The sequence below is a fragment of the Daphnia pulicaria genome, chromosome 1 (assembly GCF_021234035.1).
Source record: "Daphnia pulicaria isolate SC F1-1A chromosome 1, SC_F0-13Bv2, whole genome shotgun sequence".
NCBI classification, from domain to species: Eukaryota; Metazoa; Arthropoda; class Branchiopoda; order Diplostraca; family Daphniidae; genus Daphnia; species Daphnia pulicaria.
Window position 1 is genome coordinate 25,574,268 of NC_060913.1, and position 18,605 is coordinate 25,592,872.

General features: G+C 38.9%; 1 protein-coding gene, 3 long non-coding RNA genes and 1 pseudogene across 4 annotated transcripts; 4 read left to right on the forward strand and 1 right to left on the reverse strand.

Moving 5' to 3' along the window:
* Positions 1 to 2,230: 2,230 nt before the first annotated feature.
* LOC124315841 lies at positions 2,231 to 12,340 on the reverse strand (annotated as a pseudogene).
* On the forward strand, positions 8,837 to 9,247 carry LOC124320179. Its single transcript, XR_006913813.1, has 2 exons — positions 8,837 to 8,991; positions 9,190 to 9,247. It is a non-coding gene; the product is annotated as an uncharacterized LOC124320179 (long non-coding RNA).
* LOC124320157 lies at positions 9,428 to 10,217 on the forward strand. The gene is made up of 3 exons (XR_006913791.1): positions 9,428 to 9,524; positions 9,619 to 9,709; positions 10,071 to 10,217. It is a non-coding gene; the product is annotated as an uncharacterized LOC124320157 (long non-coding RNA).
* A 102-nt stretch (positions 12,341 to 12,442) lies between the features above and the next one.
* On the forward strand, positions 12,443 to 13,862 carry LOC124320177. The gene is made up of 4 exons (XR_006913811.1): positions 12,443 to 12,527; positions 13,333 to 13,444; positions 13,535 to 13,679; positions 13,774 to 13,862. It is a non-coding gene; the product is annotated as an uncharacterized LOC124320177 (long non-coding RNA).
* Positions 13,863 to 14,726: 864 nt separating this feature from the next.
* Positions 14,727 to 18,406, forward strand: LOC124318950 (glutamate synthase 1 [NADH], chloroplastic-like). Its single transcript, XM_046782837.1, is given in 15 exon segments — positions 14,727 to 14,940; positions 14,942 to 15,014; positions 15,094 to 15,254; positions 15,499 to 15,604; positions 15,659 to 15,954; positions 16,041 to 16,084; positions 16,087 to 16,121; positions 16,191 to 16,376; positions 16,440 to 16,562; positions 16,650 to 16,785; positions 16,840 to 16,935; positions 17,010 to 17,075; positions 17,146 to 17,624; positions 17,693 to 18,167; positions 18,170 to 18,406. Coding segments are annotated over 15 exon segments (2,529 nt in total). The 5' UTR covers positions 14,727 to 14,812; the 3' UTR covers positions 18,295 to 18,406.
* Positions 18,407 to 18,605: the final 199 nt, after the last annotated feature.

Genomic DNA, 18,605 nt, shown 5'->3' on the forward strand with positions numbered 1-18,605 from the left:
GCCAGCGTTATTCGTAATTTAATTGTGCTATATTTTGATGCGTTTGCCAAGCACTGAAACGAAATACAGGTTCTTTTCTGCTTTTCTGCTACTGATGTTGATCGTCGTCTTCAGGTCTTCAGTTCGACCCTCATCCAGTCGATTCGTTAGAGTCGGAAGTTTGGGCAGGCGCGATAACGCAGGGAAACCGGGAAGAGTGCACTGTTTCAAACAAATTTTGCATAATCATCAAGTTGATTACCGTCGATTTCTATTCAAATGACTAGCGCATAGGTCCTCGACGAGTCCAAGTGCTTTGTGACTCTGACGACTGGCCCTACCCGGCCTTACCTGACGATATATTTTTATTATAGAGTTGTTATATTGATTTAAAGTTTGACAGTTTCCTAAAATTTTCGGAGTTCTTGTCTACAAAAATAACAGTGTAATTGCCCCCCTGAGAGCTTCCGCTTTGCATCAATAACATTGTGTTGTCAACGGTTCTCTATTCAATCCGGGATCAAATGTTATAGAATTCTACAGTCGAACAACAGCAGAACTCACGGTCCATCTACTATATCCTGGTAACAACCGATGCTGATTTAATGGGACTAAAGTTACGTTGGGCGAGTGTGAGTCGCAAGTATGTCCGGCCAAGTAAGAATTGAACATTACTATTGTCGTAATCTTCGTTACTGTTTACTGACGTCACCAATCCGAAAAATTCTTCCAAAAAGAAAATCCAGCAACATCCTTCAAATTCAAGTCAATGCTAACACTGTGAAAGTGATAATAAGCCACCAAACATAAGATCCCCAACAGTAAGTTAGTAACGAAGAAGTAGATGTATGTAAATCCATAAAAGTTAAATGGGCGGATTCGCTATCAATTTCTTTCATAGGGTTAAATCATGAGGAAAGATGAAATGCCAGTCCCAAGAACCATATAGGTGTACAGCTATACCATGCCTTCGTAATTCTCTTCTTATAGTTTCTTTAACAATGGTTAATTCATTTTTATGTGTTTAAGGTTGCCAATGCCCAATATTTAAGTCGACAACGAGCGAGTATCTACTAAAATAAGCAAGTCATCACATTCCAATTATATTCAAATTTTTTACGACTTGTGTGGCATCTGATTTTTTTTGGGGAAACGCTCTAAAGTGCCGAAATGACCGGATATACCCTTAAAAAGTGCGTAATACTAATTTATACATTTTTTTTCATCATTATTTATTAGTAAAGATAACAATTTTTACTGCAAAATTGTGTCGCCATATCATCTAAGCGTTGGATGTTTCCTGAATATCAGAATGATTTAATTTTTAATTCTCTTCGTCCCTTATTTTTATGCAATTTCTGACAAAAAATCTTTTCTATCTATTCCAGGACTGCTGTGCCAACGAAAGTTAAGGTTCCGTGGTGATATGGTACTACTGGCTGTCATTAAAAAACCTGGATTCCCGTCAAGGTGGTTATTCAGTCATCAAGGTTAGGTATCTCAAAGAAGATGAAGTTGACAAGTAAAGAACGTGTTATTGCATATACCCTATTACTCCTGTCGTGTTATTGCCAGAGCAGTGCCAACGCTCATTCGTATCAGAAATCACCAAGACATTGAAACGAAGAATAATAAAGAGGACACAATCCGAATTACTTTTTCTTCTCCCAGTACTTGTCTGTACCGAGGATGCGAAAAAATACGACCATGATGGATTGTTTGCTCATGTTTCTCTCCGTTCCGTCTACACCCTATTCTGCTTCGTCCTATGGTGGATCTTAATTGTGAACGGCCAGTAACACATTCCACTAAGCAAGTATCTTTACTTTATTCGATTCCAAGTGGACTTATCTTAATCATCTTAATGCAAGTTTATATCGATACTAATGCAATTCCACTCATGCAAATTAAGGGTTTTACTTTGTTGGCGTCATCCTGACGAGTCATCATCACCTTAAGGTAAGATACCGCGAGGAATTTAGTTTTTTTTTCTTTCAACTGTCGTTATTACGCTTTTTTAAAGCATTCACAGGAATTTATCCTTAGTCAGAACGATGCAAGTCCTTTATTTTCCGCTGTTGTCTCTTGGTTCAGGGTTTTCTCATTTTTTTCCGCTTTGGATATCGTATTAATCCAATCCACTATTTATTTAACTCAACAAGAATTAAGTGATTTTTATCCGGAAACATTTATTTCTTTGGCCCAACACCGTGACAAAAATGTTATGCAGGAAAGACTATTCGACTATTAGCTACGGAATAATATCTTCTTGGAGCATCCAACCATTGAAGTGAGTAAAATGGTAACTTTCGTCATGCAAAAAATCGAGCTGATGCTTTCAATTTGCAACCAAACCTGATCTCCCGCTTTGAGTTCTATCGTTGACTGGAGCGCAAGATTTTCCCATTCGTTGCCTGCATGGGATTTACACTGGGCTGTTCCGACTGGATTACCGTTCACCATCAGTGCCACATTCATTCCACCCTCTGCAGCTGTTATTACCGCAATTCCGTTAAAGGCAAAGAAATAGACCCCGTTGCGTGGCGCTGTGAATTTTCCTGTTTTCCCGTTCATGGCTCCACCGATATTGAGTCTCTCCAGTTCGAATGGAATAGGAACACCTTGTGTGGAGAATTTGCTATTTTTTTGAGCGTAGAAAATGACGGGTAAAGATTTAACGCCCGCATTTCCGATCCATTTTTGCAAAGCTGTTGTTTGATTTATCCAATCACAAAAAATGGTTAAGTGCTGTAAGATTTAATTTTTTTTTTCAAGTCCGATAATGTACCTGAATCGTTTGAAGATTTAGTGAAATCGCAGTAGACGGTTTCGATTTTGTTGTTTCCCATGATGGAAAACAATGCGCTTTTCTTGTGGCCAATTTGTTGGAGGTCCCCGCACGAGGTAGGGATTTTTCCAATCGACGAGGCGGCAGTATTCTCTGCCAAAATATTTTATAGTTAGTTGAAGGCCAAACAAAATCTATTCTAATTTTTTTTTACAAAATTACTTGTCAATTCCGCCGTTAAATCTCCGATTTTGTTCTTTAAAGTTCCAATCACGACATTCGCTTCAGTCAGACGTTGTTTAGTATCTACGACGTAATATGAATTATTACGAGTAACCTGAGCCCCGTTCAAATCCGGGGAACTTTTGTCTAGCGTAAAGTCGGACTAATTCGATATTTGCTTTTCTGTAGCTTAATCATCTGCTCGTAATAGATTTTATCGTGGGAAATTTACCCAGTACCTTACTTGAAGATTTCGTCATCACGGCGATGCTATAGACATCTGGTGGTGATGCTGGTTGTTGCGTCATCAAAGATTGCGTCATCACGGCGACGACATCTGGTGTTGGGCATGTTCCATTTTGGGGGAGGAGCCTGTGTTGACACAGACACAGGCTCCTCCCCCAAAATGTCCGTGACAGACACAGGCTCCTCCCACAAAAGCTTGTTGTTTTATTATATATGGATTTGTATCTAAAAACCAATTTAGTGTTAGAATTTTTAAAAATTTCCATCCGATATTAAAGTTAGAGCTTCAATTTTTGTCCTGGCATCGCTCAAATCGTGAGTCGTTTCTGAAAATACAGGTGAAAATTGCAATCACAGTTTATTGAATATTTTCCATCGTCATAATTCAATAATGAATTATCAATCTTATTACTAGAAAATTGTTCCGCCAGTTCCTCCAAACGTCGGGTGTTTCATGAATACCAGAGTTATTAATTTTTTACGCCTTTGAATCCTTTGAACATTGTTTTTCGCTTGCCGAAAGACCGAGAATGTGTGATGTGTATTGTATGCATCTGCACCCATAACAACATACTCTGATAACTGCAAACGTATAAGAGGCGTTACTTTCATTTCCAGTCCCTAAACTCAACAGCAGTCGTTTGTTAGTTTTTTTGTTGTCATTAAAATTCCACTAGAAAAAAAAATATTGCTCAGACTTGTTCCCTTGTTCCTATTGTCACGTGAAGCTGGTAAAAAGCTATTAGTTTTTATGAAATGTCAAAATCGCTACTTGAACGTTTCAGTATTTTAAAATTACTGAAAGACCTCATTGATTGACTATCAGTTGACTATTCAATCGCTGCTTTGTATTCCCAAACGATGGCTTATTTAAAGTACGAAATGAATGATGTACAAATGGGACAAAACTGGGCGAGAGAGGAAAAAAGGCTATTAAATATAGAGATAGAATACAACACAAACTATAACCTTAAGCTTAGAGTGATTGAATCATAACCTCCAATTTTTGGTTTTGTATGCGGTTGTTAAGGTCTTTACTATTAGGAAGCCTACTTTTTCAAAATGACAAAATATTATGTAGATATGATAAATTTTTTGTCTAAATCAAAATCAAGTAATATTTTTAAAATGGATGTATTTTACAGGCATGCCATATCAAGTTAGAATTGAATCAAATTTTATTTTTGGTGGAGGGTTTATAACTTCATGTCAGCTCTCAATGGTGATGAAGTCGTAGTTTCAATAGTTCAAAGATTTTATTGTGGTTTTCTCTATTATAATTCTCCAAAAAAGAAGTAGAATTCGTTTTAGATAGGGCAACCCATTTCAATTAAAAATCTTCTTATTTCGATAACATTTTTGTTTTGATAATTTTGACGCAATAACGTGAGAGCATTCCATCCCTCCTTGGTTTTGCAATTGACGTCGATTCTATGTTGAATTAAAAGTAGAATTATTTCAATTGAATTTTCCTTTTGATAAAATTCGCATAGCAAAGTTAGGGCATTTGATCCGTCGTTGTTCTTGCAATTAATGTCGATTCCATGTTCAATTAAAAGTTGAATGATTTCAATTACATTTTCGTTTTGATAGTAACGACATAAGGCAAGAAGAGCATTCCACCCTTTGTTGGTTTTACAATTGACGTCGATTCCCTGTTGAATTAAAAGTTGAATGATTTCAATTAAATTTTCCTTTTGATAATGATAACATAAGAAGTGAAGAGCATTCGATCCGTCGTTGATTGTACAATTGACGTCGATTCCATGTTGAATTAAAAGTTGAATTATTTCAATTAAATTATCGTGTTTATAATAAAGACATAAGAAAAGAAGAGCATTCCATCCATCGTTGTTTGTGTAATTGACGTTGATTCCATGTTGAATTAAAAGTTGAATGATTTCAATTACATTTTCGTTTTGATAGTAACGACATAAGACAAGAAGAGCATTCCATCCGGTGTTAGTTTTACAATTGACGTCAATTCCATGTTTAATTAAAAGTTGAATGATTTCAATTAAATTTTCCTTTTGATAATGATAACATAAGAAGGGAAGAGCATTCGATCCGTTGTTGTCTAAGCAATTGACGTCGATTCCATGTTTAATTAAAAGTTGAATTATTTCAAATAAATTTTCTTTTTGATAATGGTGACATAGTAAAGTCAGAGCACTCTCTCCGTTACTGGTCTTCAAATTGACTTCTATTCCGTTTTGAATCAAAAGTTCAATGATTGCAATTATATTTTCGCCTTTATAATTCTGACATAATAGAGTGAGAGCATTATGTCCGTCACTGTTTTTGCAATTCACTTTGATTTTTTGTTCAATTAAAAGTTGAATTATTTGAATTAAATTTTCATTCCGGTAATATTGACATAATATTACTATGGCATTATCATCATCTCCGTCACAATTATTGGAATTTACCTTAATTCCACTTGCAATGAAAACTTTAACTAATTCCAACAAATTGTTGTGTGGATACATTTTACACAGCCAATTGAGAGCATTCCATCGTTTTTTCTCGCAATTAACGTTAATTCCCTTTTCAATCAATAGTTTTACCAAATCGATAAAATTTTCATTTTTATAATGTTCGCACAGTAAATGCAGAGCATTCATTTTGTTTTCGGTCTCGCAGTGGACATTTGCCCCGTTTTTGATTAGTAGGCGAACTATTTCAACTAAATTGTCACCTTCATTTTTTTGGGAAGTGCCAAATGCAGAAGTGGAGTCAACCCTTTTTCGTCCACAGAGTTTATATCCATTTCTTTCTGTAACAGTATTTCGACTTCTTCCAGGCTCGGATAAGTATCTTCGGCAAATATTGAATTGTTAATTGACATCTGAAGGGTGAAAACAATTAGCCTATACTATTTGTCTCTATACTCGATCTTTTATTTTACTTCAATTTCTTGGAGTTCCTGCGTGACGTCCGAAGAAGTAATTCGTTTATGTGGATCTTTTTCCAACATTTTATGGATCAGCGTGCGTATGTCTTTAAATTGAATCTCTGTTCAAATGAAATTTAATTAATGATTTAGTATTTTTCGTTTTTTTAGCAAAAACTGACTTACTAGGTAGATTCGGAGGTTCCTTTTTGATAATATTGGATAGAATTTTATAACGTGAACCGAAAAGATGACCACCGCCCAAAAGAAAGTAGCCGAATACGAGTCCTTCTGAAAATACATCACTTTTGATGTTTCCTCTTGTACTTGGTGATGTTGTCCCATCTGTAGACGTACTTGTGTCTTCTTCTTCGAGTAATTTTAAAATTTCTGGTGCTGAATAATCCCAGGTACCCTTAACTCCGCTCTGCATTGAATAACTTCCTTTTTCGTTGACTCGTTTACTCAGTCCAAAATCCGCCCACTTCATCAACACTTTTTGTGTTTTTGGATCTACCCAAATAAGGACGTTTTCAGGCTTCAGGTCGCGATGTACTAATCCCTTTTTATGAATGTGTTCTAGTCCTATGGCCAATTGCAAAAGTACATCTTTAGCTGTGGGCATTGGCCCGCTGTATTTTTTGGGATCGTCATCTTTAAGAAATAGTTTGTCCAATGAAGCATTGCACAATTCAAGAACGTAATATCTAGAAATATTCAAAAAGGAATTAATTTTGTAATGACATGAAAACTAGTCAATTAAATTACCTAAAATCTTCGTCACTTTCGACGTGAAACAACTTGATGATATTTTGATGATTAAGCATTTTCAGTGCATCTTCTTCTCGTTCGTTGCTTGCGACTTTATTTGTAGGAATTCGTTTGACAGCCACTGGCTTTCCGTGCCATACACCTTCAAAAACAGAAGCATAACCTCCTTCTCCCAAAATTTTCTTACGATCGAATTCCATTATTTTGTCAAGTATGCCTAGGCCTACTAATGGACTGTTCCGTAATTGCTAAAGAAATTAACAAGATTAAAGGTAGCGGCCGTTGATGCGAAGAATTCAACCACGATAACGTCTCTTTAAGCATCAAGCGGCGAGTGAACTTTATCTTCGAAGAAAATTCCAAGTGACACGTATTTTTTTTAACCGGAAACGTAAAAAAAACGAGAGTTTTATTGTAAATTCACGTAGCACTAACCAATATATCTTTATTTGTTAAACCACACAATTAATAACTAACTTATTGGAGAACTTTACAAAGAACTAACGTAAAAGAACGTAGAACGTAACATCACTCTGAAAATCTGCGTCTTCCATTTCGTCTCTGCTCATTTTATCAAATAGAATTTGAGATTAGATTATTACGTTGATTACGTTGCTTTGGCAACAGGCGCCCATTTTTTAAGAGTGATTAAGCCCTGGGAATAGTAGCCTAGACGCAGCAATTTCGTCCTTAAAGCATTTCGTCAGCCACCCAATCCGCCATCTGTCGGCCGCAGATTCGGTGCACGAAATATCGCTTGCCCGACGAGTCATTGCTGATGAGAATAACGCGCGTCCTTTTTATTTATCGTTTTCACTGCGACACTATCAACTCCTTTTGAGTAGGCTGTTTTTAAGGTTTGAGTTCCCAAAAAATAAAAGTATCGCGAATGTTGAAATTAATGCAGCGTTCGTAATTTAATTGTTCTATATTTTGATGCGTTATAGCCAAGCACTGAAACGAAATACAGGTTCTTTTCTGCTTTTCTGCTACTGATGTTGATCGTCGTCTTCAGGTCTTCAGTTCGACCCTCATCCAGTCGATTCGTTAGTAGTCGGAAGTTTGGGCAGGCGCGATAACGCAGGGAAACCGGGAAGAGCGCACTGTTTCAAACAAGTTTTGCATAATCATCAAGTTGATTACCGTCGATTTCTATTCAAATGACTAGCGCATAGGTCCTCGACGAGTCCAAGTGCTTTGTGACTCTTACGTCTGGCCCTACCCCGCCTTACCTGACGGCACATTTTTATTATAGAGTCGTTATATTGATTTAAAGTTTGACAGTTTCCTAAAATTTTCGGAGTTCTTGTCTACAAAAATAACAGTGTAATTGCCCCCCTGAAAGCTTCCGCTTTACATCAATAACATTGTGTCATCAACGATTCTCTATTCAATCCGGGATAAAATGTTATAGAATTCTACAGTCGAACAACAGCAGAGCTCACGGTCCATCTACTACCGGGACCCTGGTAACAACCGATGCTGTTTTAGTGGGACTAAAGTTACGTTGGGCGAGTGTGAGTCGCAAGTATGTCCGGCCAAGTTAGAGTTGAACATTAATACTATTGTCGTACTGACATTCGTACTATCTTCGTTACTGACATCACCAATCCGAAAAATTCTCCAAAAAGAAAATCCAGCAACATCCTTCAAATTCAAGTCACTGCTAACACTGTGAAAGTGATAATAAGCCACCAAACATAAGATCCCCAACAGTAAGTTAGTAACGAGGAGGTAGATGTATGTAAATCCATAAAAGTTAAATGGGCGGATTCTATCAATTTCTTTCATAGGGTTAAATCATGAGGAAAGATGAAATGCCAGTCCCAAGAACCATATAGGTGTACAGCTATACCATGCCTTCGTAATTCTCTTCTTATAGTTTCTTTAACAATGGTTAATTCATTTTTATGTGTTTAAGGTTTAAGGTAGCCAATGCCAAATATTTAAGTCGACAACGAGCGAGTATCTAAAATAAGTAACAAGTCATCACATTCCAATTATATTCAAATTTTTTACGACATGTGTGGCATCTGATTTTTTTAGGGGGAAACGCTCTAAAGTGCCGAAATGACCGGATACCTTTAAAAAAGTGCGTAATACTAATTTATACATTTTTTTTCATCATTATTTATTAGTAAGGATAAAAATGTTTACTACAAAATTGTGTCGCCATATCATCTAAGCGTTGTATGTTTCCTGAATATCAAAATGATTTAATTTTTAATTCTCTTCGTCCCTTATTTTAATGCAATTTCTGACAAAAGATCTTGTCTATCTATTCCAGGAGGACTGCTGTGCCAACGAAAGTTAAGGTTCCGTGGTGATATGGTACTACTGGCTGTCATTAAAAAACCTGGATTCCCGTCAAAATGGTTTCAGTCATTAAGGTTAGGTATCTCAAAGAAGATAAAATTGACAAGTAGAGAACGTGTTATTGCATATACCCTATAACCTCTGTCGTGTTATTGCCAGAGCAGTGCCAACGCCCATTCATATCAGAAATCACCAAGACATTCAAGCGAAGAATCAATATTTTTTCCAGACAAATGTCATGTTGATTTAACTGGTATCGTCGTACGATGAGAACTGCTCGTCAACCAATATCGATGAAAAGAAGCTCAGGTGAAACAAACCAGAGATTCCGCTTGGATCTGTTTTGGTGCCCTTTTATGTTTATCTGGTACTCATTAATCATCGTTTCTTCTCTCTCGAACAGAGTTGTCACAGCCGTGAATGTCAGCACGCAAACAGTGGTTCACCTTGCTGCTGGTGGGGGTGTTCATGTAAGCTGTCTTCATCATTACAAGGTAGGATGTCTCCTCAAGGATATTAGTTTTAATTTTTACTGAAAGCTTTTGACTGTCATTATAAACATTCCCATGGAAATTTTGCACAGCATTCCTGTTCGCGGATTTGAACATTTTTGTTTTTTCTTTCAAAACTATTTTTCTCAAGTATGGCTTACTTTAAGATTCGTGTTTTATTTTGTCATTTGGATAAATTGTTGCTAAAAAAAATCCTGCACATGAAATGAATATTGATTGAATACCAACCAGCAATATGACTCCTTCATGAGTGACGAAGTGTTGTGGGTACATTTAATCGTTACAGAATGAATTTATCGTATAAATAGTTTTTATTTATTTATTTATTTTATTTTTCAAACAGAACTGGTGTTAGAAGACCTCAGGAACATCGTCAATATCGCATTCATACATCAACGTTGGTGTCATACCTTCTACTTAACATTCGCATACCTGCAGAGTTTGGAAGTTAAACTCTATTTGGTCATCCAGTCAAGGTCCGGGCCGTGAATGTCCGCGCACGCGAGAAAAGGGGTTTACTTTGTAGGCGTCATCCAGACGAGTCATCATCACCTTAAGGTAAGATGCCGCGAGGAATTTAGTTTTTTTTTTTCTTTCGACTGTCGCTGTTATTACGCTTTTCTAAAGCATTCACAGGAATTTATCCTTAGTCAGAACGATGCAAGTCCTTTATTTTCCCCGGTTTTCTCATTTTTTTCCGCTTTGGATATCGTATTAATCCAATCCACTATTAATTTAACTCAACAAGAATTAAGTGATTTTTATCCGGCAACATTTATTTCCATTTTGACCCAACACCGTGACAAAAACGTAATGCAGGAAAGACTATTCGACTATTAGCTACGGAGTAATATCTTCCTGAAGCATCCAACCATTGAAGTGAGTAAAATGGTAACTTTCGTCATGCAAAAAAATCGAGCTGATGCTTTCAATTTGCAACCAAACTTGATCTCCCACTTTGAGTTCTATCGTCGACTGGAGCGCAAGATTTTCCCATTCGTTGCCGGCATGGGATTTACACTGGGCTGTTCCGACTGGATTACCGTTCACCATCAGTGCCACATTCATACCACCCTCTGCAGCTGTTATTACCGCAATTCCGTTAAAGGCAAAGAAATAGACCCCGTTGCGTGGCGCTGTGAATTTTCCTGTTTTCCCGTTCATGGCTCCACCGATGTTGAGTCTCTCCAGTTCGAATGGAATAGGAATACCTTGTGTGGAGAATTTGCTCGTTTTTTTTTGCGTAGGAAACAACGAGAAAAGATTTAACGTCCGAAATTCCGATCCCTTTTTGCAAAGCTGTCGTTTCATTTTTTTTGTTTGTTTTATCCATTCAAAAGAAATGATAAATTACTCGGAAATTTTTTCTAATAAGTCCGGTCTGTACCGGAATCGTTCGATGCAAAAATAAAATCGCAGTAGACGGTTTCGATTTTGTTGTTTCCCTGGATGGAAAACAACCCACTTTTCTTGTGGCCAATTTGATGGAGGTCCCCGCACGAGGCGGCCATTTTCCCAATTGACGAGGCGGCAGTATTCTCTGCCAAAATATTTTCGTGTTTAGTTGAAGGCCAAACAAAATCTATTCTAATTTTTTTTTACAAAATTACTTGTCAATTCCGCCGTTAAATCTCCGATTTTGTTCTTTAAAGTTTCAATCACGCCATTCGCTTCAGTCAGACGTTGTTTAGTATCTGCGACATAATATGAATTCATGTTTGGATCTAAAAACAAATTTAGTGTTAGATTTTTTTTTAATTACCCTCCGATGTTAAAGTAAGTGCTTCAACTTTTGTCCTTGCATCGCTCAAATCGTGAGTCGTTTCTGAAAATTGCAATCACAGTTTATTGAATAGTTTTCCATCGTCATTATTCAATGAACTTTTAATCTTATTACTAGAAAATTGTTTCGCCAGTTCCTCCAAACGTCGGGTGTTTCCTGATTAACAGAAGTATGAAATTTCAATAAGTGGTTACCAGGCATTTAATTTATAAATATTAGCATACCGTTCAACTCATTCTTAACATTTTCAATGATAGAACTCGTTGACGTATTTTTTATTTCCTCCAAAAGTTTCGACGTTTGTACCAATTTCTCGTTCGAATCTGAAATTTCAGTGTCACATTTTCTTAAACTTTCGAATGTTATTTTTAAATTGAAATTTACCTTTCAAATCTTTCAGACAAGTTGTTAGGAATACAACGTGTGATCCTAACAGCGTCGATGTAGGGTAATCGTGATAAGTGATATCGTGTTTAAAGGTTGGATTACCGACAGTTCTGGAGTCGAGGGTCGTTGCAGGATTGTAAAAATAAAAAGGGGAGGGAAGGAAACCATTTGTGTTGGATGGTAACTGAGCCGAGGCAAGAGAGGCCATCAAACCAGACAGCGTCAAAATACGCTGCAATCCAAAACATTTCAACATAAAACACATTTATAACCTATATTAAAAACCTTGCCTTAAGAACTAAAGTCGATTGAGTATTAATGATTTTGTTACCTTTATTAAGTCTGTCATGGTTACAGTCAAGATTAATTTGTTCTACCGAACTACTTGCTAACTAGACGATCGTCGATTGTGCGGAAATTCAGGAGTCAGTCCCGTCTTTTATAGGTCCGAATCTTCATTGGTTTTTTAGAAGAAAAAAGTCTGCCCTGTATACTAAAGTATTTCCCTTTTTGTACTTCAGTGTCCAGATTATAGGTGGCGAACAATCTTAAATCACCCTATTAGGGTGTGACAAACCGGCGGGATCGTGATGCCTCCACAATCACTCTCTGTTTCCATAAACGATCAAGGTATGCAAATTTAACGAATCAAGGACGAAATATCACGCAAAGTCTTTGAAACAAAATGGAAGTAAAGATGAAGAACAGGTCGAATGAGCTATTTATCAAAATTCAGCATAATGTTATTTTTTTCTGATAGAATTTCTATTCTACAATAAAAGTTCGAGGTTGAATTTACTCAACAGGGTGGGTCAGTGGGCAGTCAGTCAGTCCTATTGGGAACGGTCCAATTTTGTCGTTTGTGCGTTTCGAAATTCAAACCTATTCCAATCCGTTTCGGATCAAAATTCGTAACATTTAATCAAATTATGAATTGATTCCCTTGAATAGGTTTTTTTTCTTTCTTTTAAGTTTTTTTGTTTGTTTGTTGTCATTAAAATTCCACTAGAAAAAAAGTTTGTACTTGCAAGTGCGGTTTCTAAGCTTTATAGGCCTACTTGTTATGTTCAGTTTGATCTTATTTCAGATGAATTGATTTGTTTGTTTGTTTTATTCGGGGAGAGGGGAGGTGTTTGGGATTCCCTGTAATAATCCTAGCGATTAAATAATGCTGTCTTCTAGTACTTACTATTCAGTTCGAGTATTAATTTTTTTTAACGTAGGTCATTCTCAATTCTTTGCAACTTTCCCTTTATGCCGACACCATCTCATGAGGTAGTTAAGGAAATTCGGTTAATTTCAAAGTTCCATTTTTGCTCAGACTTGTTCCCTTGTTCCTGTTGTCATGTGAAGTGCTAAAAAGCTTATTAGTTTTTATGAAATGTCTCTTATTTTTATGTAAATTCTGACACAAGATTTATTCTATCTATTGCAGGACTGCTGTGCCAACGAAAGTTGACGTTCCGGGTTGATGGTTCTCTCGGTTCTCTCACTGGCTGTCATAAAAAAAAACCTGGATTCCCGTCAAGGTGGTTTCAGTCATCAAGGTTAGGTATTTTAAAGAAGATAAAGTTGACAAGTAGAGAACGTGTTATTGAATATACCCTATTACTCCTGTCGTGTTATTGCCAGAGCAGTGCCAACGCCCATTCGTATCAAAAGTCACCAAGACATTCAAGCGAAGAATCAATATTTTTTCCAGACAAACGTCAAGTTGATTTAGCTGGTATCGTCGTACGATGACAACTGCTCGTCAACCAGTATAGATGAAAATAAGCTCAGGTGAAACAAACCTGAGATTCCGCTTGGATTTGTTTTGGTGCCCTTTTATGTTTATCTGGTACTCATTAATCATCGTTTCTTCTCTCTCGAACAGAGTTGTCACAGCCGTGTATGTCAGCACGCAAACAGTGGTTCACCTTGCTGCTGGTGGGGGTGTTCATATCGTCTTCATCATAATAAGGTAGGATGTTCCCTCAAGGATATTATTAGTTTTGATTTGTGCTTAAAGCTTTTGGCTGTTATTATCAACATTCTCCATTTCCCATTTTCGCATTCCCATTCTCGCATTGCATTCCTGTTCTCAGCTTAAAACATTTCTCTATACAGTTAGAAAAATGCAGATCGATCGCTTATTTTGGTTCCTTATTTTAAACTAATGGACTCCTTATTTCACTGAGCTTTCAGTGTAGTAGGTAGTTATCCAATCAGATATCGTTGACGAGGCAACAATTTTGGTGAATTTGATCGGAAGTTAGAATTTTATTCAATCTTTCGCAACTTTTATTCGTGTTCTGGCGTACACCAAAACCAAAAATGCAATATATTTAAACTTCATGTAGAAATTATTTGACGGTAATCTATTAACAAATATCTTCCTGCAACATCCATTCAGTGAAGTCGGCATAGAAAAAGATATCGATTTCCTGACGTTTGGCTTGACTGTGGCATCATCAATCAATTTGCACGTGGAAAAGCCAAATGTCGTTAAAAAAAATTTTAATTAAAAAGGTTTTTTCGTTCAGGGTTCGCTATCTCTCATACCGGTCTATTACAGCAGTAGCCAACCCTCGAGTACTACGGCGTACAAGAGTGTCCCACGTCTTACGATGATAATCGATCTGAATTGCCCCAACGAATTTATCTCAAGTTTGTTTTTTTATATAGCATATGCCGACTTTCACGGCGGATTGAGTTTTACACGTTAATACGTCCCGATTCGAAACGAGGAACGACATTTCAGCTTCACAATGGGGCATCTAAGATCCCCGATAAATCCTTATTGATAGGGGAAATACTTTATATTTGATTTTTCCAAATAACAGAGACCGGAATATGATACTTATCTGGCCCTGGTTCACACAAGATTTTCGACCAATACTTTCCCCAGCTGGGAGCGAGCTCATCCTCTGCGGATGCTGGCACACAATGGCGAGATTAATACGCTCCTGGGCAATGTCAACTATATGAAAGCCCGCGAAGGTTTGATGAGTTCCGAACGCTTTGGTAAACGAGCCCTGGCCGAATGGTATCCCGTCGTGGAACCCAAGCGACTCGGGATCGGCCGATTGTGCACTTGAATTTCTCGTCCGCGCCGGAGGCAGATCTCTACCGGAGGTATACAACAAAAAAAAGGGGGGGGGGATTGTTTATTTCACTATTTTTCTATTCCGATTTTTTGTTTGTCCCATAATAGGCCATTATGACTATGATTCCGGAAGCCTGGGAACAAGACCCGATGATGGACCAGGAGAAGAAATATTTCGATAGATGGGCTGGATGCTCCATGGAACCGTGGGACGGACCAGCTTTGATGGCCTTCACAGACGGACGCTACATCGGCGCTGTTCTTGACCGGTAAAACATCTAAAAATACGTTCAGAACCTATTCAATTTTTCTAATAAATCCCAGATTACTTTTGGTCTAATTGATCAAAGACACGATCGAGCAAATGATTTTCGTGAATGCGATCCTTTGTCAGTTTGTCGCAATTTTTTCCTTGGGACGTCCAGATTTTTATTAATCCCAATTTTTCCGCGATCGAGTTTAGCGATTCAGACTGGCCATTGACATTTCTTGTCTCTTTTTTTGTTGTTTCAGAAACGGATTGCGTCCATCGAGGTACTACGTTACAAAGGACAATGTGGTGGTCATGGCATCGGAAGTAGGAGTCTGCGACGTCGATCCTGCCGATGTTATACACAAAGTGAGTACAGAATCGATGGAAAGATGGACCAAAACTATAACCTTTTTCTTTCAGGGGAGATTAGAACCTTCGCGGATGCTTTTGATAGACACGGCCAATCGGGTCATCATCGGCGACGACGAGATCAAGATGAGTATCGCCCGCAGTCGCCCACATTTCGATTGGCTGGGCCAGCTGGTCACTCTGGACGATATAAGGAAGACGTCGGCGGTAATTTCCAGCCAAAACGGTCAACCGCCTTCCATCGAACCACAACTCAAATCGGCCGAAGAAATCCGGAAGATTCTGTCGCTGTTCAACTACACGCTCGAATCTCTGTCTCTGCTACTCGTCCCCATGTTTACAAACAAGTAAGTTTTGATTGAATCAGCTCGAAACGTTTTCATGAAAATGTTAATTTCCGGAATTTTGTGCGCGCGATTTTGTTGTCAAACAGGAAGGAAGCGCTGCGATCGATGGGATACCGAACGACTTCCAGCCGCTGCTCTACGAATATTTTAAGCAGCTTTTCGCTCAAGTAAAATCGATCATTCTTTGAATTGTATTTTTAAACTGGCAAGTTAAATTTATTACGTGTTCCATTCAGGTTACTAATCCGCCGATCGATCCTTTTCCCGAACGAATTGTCATGTCGTTGGCTTGTCCAATCGGTCCCGAGGCCAATATCCTGGAGCCCAGCCATCAGCAATGCCGTCGCTTGTACCTGGAACAACCGATTTTGTCGCCGGATGATTTGAAACTCATCGTCAACTGCTCCGCCAATGACTGGAAGGTTTGATTCCCCGTAACTTGAATCTCGTTCTCTCAATTAATCAAAGAAATTTGTTGTGTTTAGTCTAAAATTATTGACATCACGGTCGACGCCAACGTACCGCTGGTCTACACCACTCAGCTGGATCGCATCTGTGAGGAAGTGACGGAGGCTGTCGAAGCGGATTTCCAGTTTATTATCCTCTCCGATTGAAAAGCCGGAAAGGAAAGGTACACACCTAATTTCTGTTCCTTTTAGATTTTGTTTGCTAACAAATGTTGTGTTGATCAAAAGGATTCCGCTCAATCCACCATGAAAAGCTTGCGCCAATGCACTTTGAGAGGCCAACTGGAAATCATTGCGTCGAGCCAGCCTGTTAGCATTGAAGATGTCGAACCGTCTTCCGAAATTGTCAAGCGATTCGTGACTGGTAAATTTCCGTGTTAATTACACATTTTGAAAATGTTAAACCAATAATTTACAGGTGCCATGAGCTTTGGATCCATCTCCAAGGAGGCCCACGCGACTCTGGCGACAGCCATGGACCGCATAGGAGCCAAATCCAATACCGGAGAAGGAGGTAATAGTTGACATTCCGGAGAATTTCATAATCATTGAGGAATTCAATCACGTTGTACCACTTTCTATTTTCAGGCGAAGATCCTGAACGTTATTTGAACGTGGATCCTGCAAATAGTCAGCGCTCGGCTATCAAACAAGGTTTCTAATTAAATCTTCTTTTTTAATCTCGCTAATTCGTTTTGTTTTAATTTATTTGTTTTTCACGCAGTTGCTAGTGGTCGATTCGGAGTGACGGCTGCTTATCTGGCCAATGCGGACGAGTTGCAAATTAAAATGGCGCAAGGAGCCATACCGGGCGAAGGTGGCGAATTGCCCGGCTACAAAGTGACGGTCGACATTGCTCAAACACGACACAGCGTGGCTGGAGTCGGCCTGATATCTCCGCCTCCTCATCACGACATTTACTCGATCGAGGATCTGGCCGAATTGATTTACGACCTGAAATGCGCCAATCCGTTGGCCCGCATCTCGGTCAAACTGGTGTCCGTAGTCGGCGTGGGCGTCGTGGCCGTTGGAGTGGCCAAGGGCAAAGCGGAACACATCACCATTTCCGGTCACGACGGCGGAACGGGAGCCAGCAGCAGCTGGACCGGAATAAAAAACGCTGGACTTCCCTAGGAGCTCGGCATCGCCGAAACTCACCAAACTCTCGTCTTGAACGATTGACGTTCAAGAGTCGTCCTTCAGGTTTGAATCAAAATTGTCGGTCAAATGAGACAGACACAATTTTAATAGCCAAAAATATTTTTCTATAGGCGGATGGACAAATCTGGACGGCGTTTGACGTCATCGTAGCCGCCGTGTTGGGAGCGGATGAATTCGGGTTCAGCACTGCCCCGCTGATGGCATTAGGTTGCACGATGATGCGGAAATGTCATTTGAACACGTGCTCGGTTGGAATCGCGACTCAGGATCCGGTCCTGCGTGAGAAATTTAAAGGTCAGCCTGAACAAGCCATCAATTATTTCTTCCTTTTGGCGAAAGAAGTCCGCAAAGAAATGGCCAAGCTGGGACTCGTCAAATTCCAGCAGCTGATTGGACGCACCGATTTTGTCCGTGTTCGTGACGCCCAGGATCCCGCCAGTCCCAAAAAATCCAAACTTTTGTACTTTGGCGCCGTTCTACGTAGCGCCCTCAGCATGCGACCGGGCGTCAACATCATTGGCGGATCCGTCGCCCAGGAGTTCGGTCTTGAGAATCACCTGGATCAAAAATTAATCAAAGAATCCGCCAGAAAATTAGTTTCGCCGTTAATGTCGTCAATTCCAATCGAGCCGTGGGCACCATCCTGAGTTACACTATCGCCAAAAAGTATGGCGAAGAAGGGCAACAAAAATTACCACCAAACAAAAATTAGTTAGCGTTCGCACTTTGGCGAAGTAGTGAAAATCTTTCGTTTCGTGTAATTGTTAAGCGTAGTCACCGTAATTATACAAAAGCCACTTTGCGACTGGAGTTATTATTGGTTTGGTGACGTATACTCGTCTCCCGAGTGGATGTCTCGCATCGTTGCATGCCGACCAGTTCGTTCACTCCTTTATTATAGGGAGGAGGAAAATCTTGTTTTATTGGTTAGTATTTAATCCTAGTCTTATCATACCAAGCCCTTTATAATTACAAATTTCATATGATTCGGCAATCGTGGGTTTTTCATGTGAGGCGCGGAGG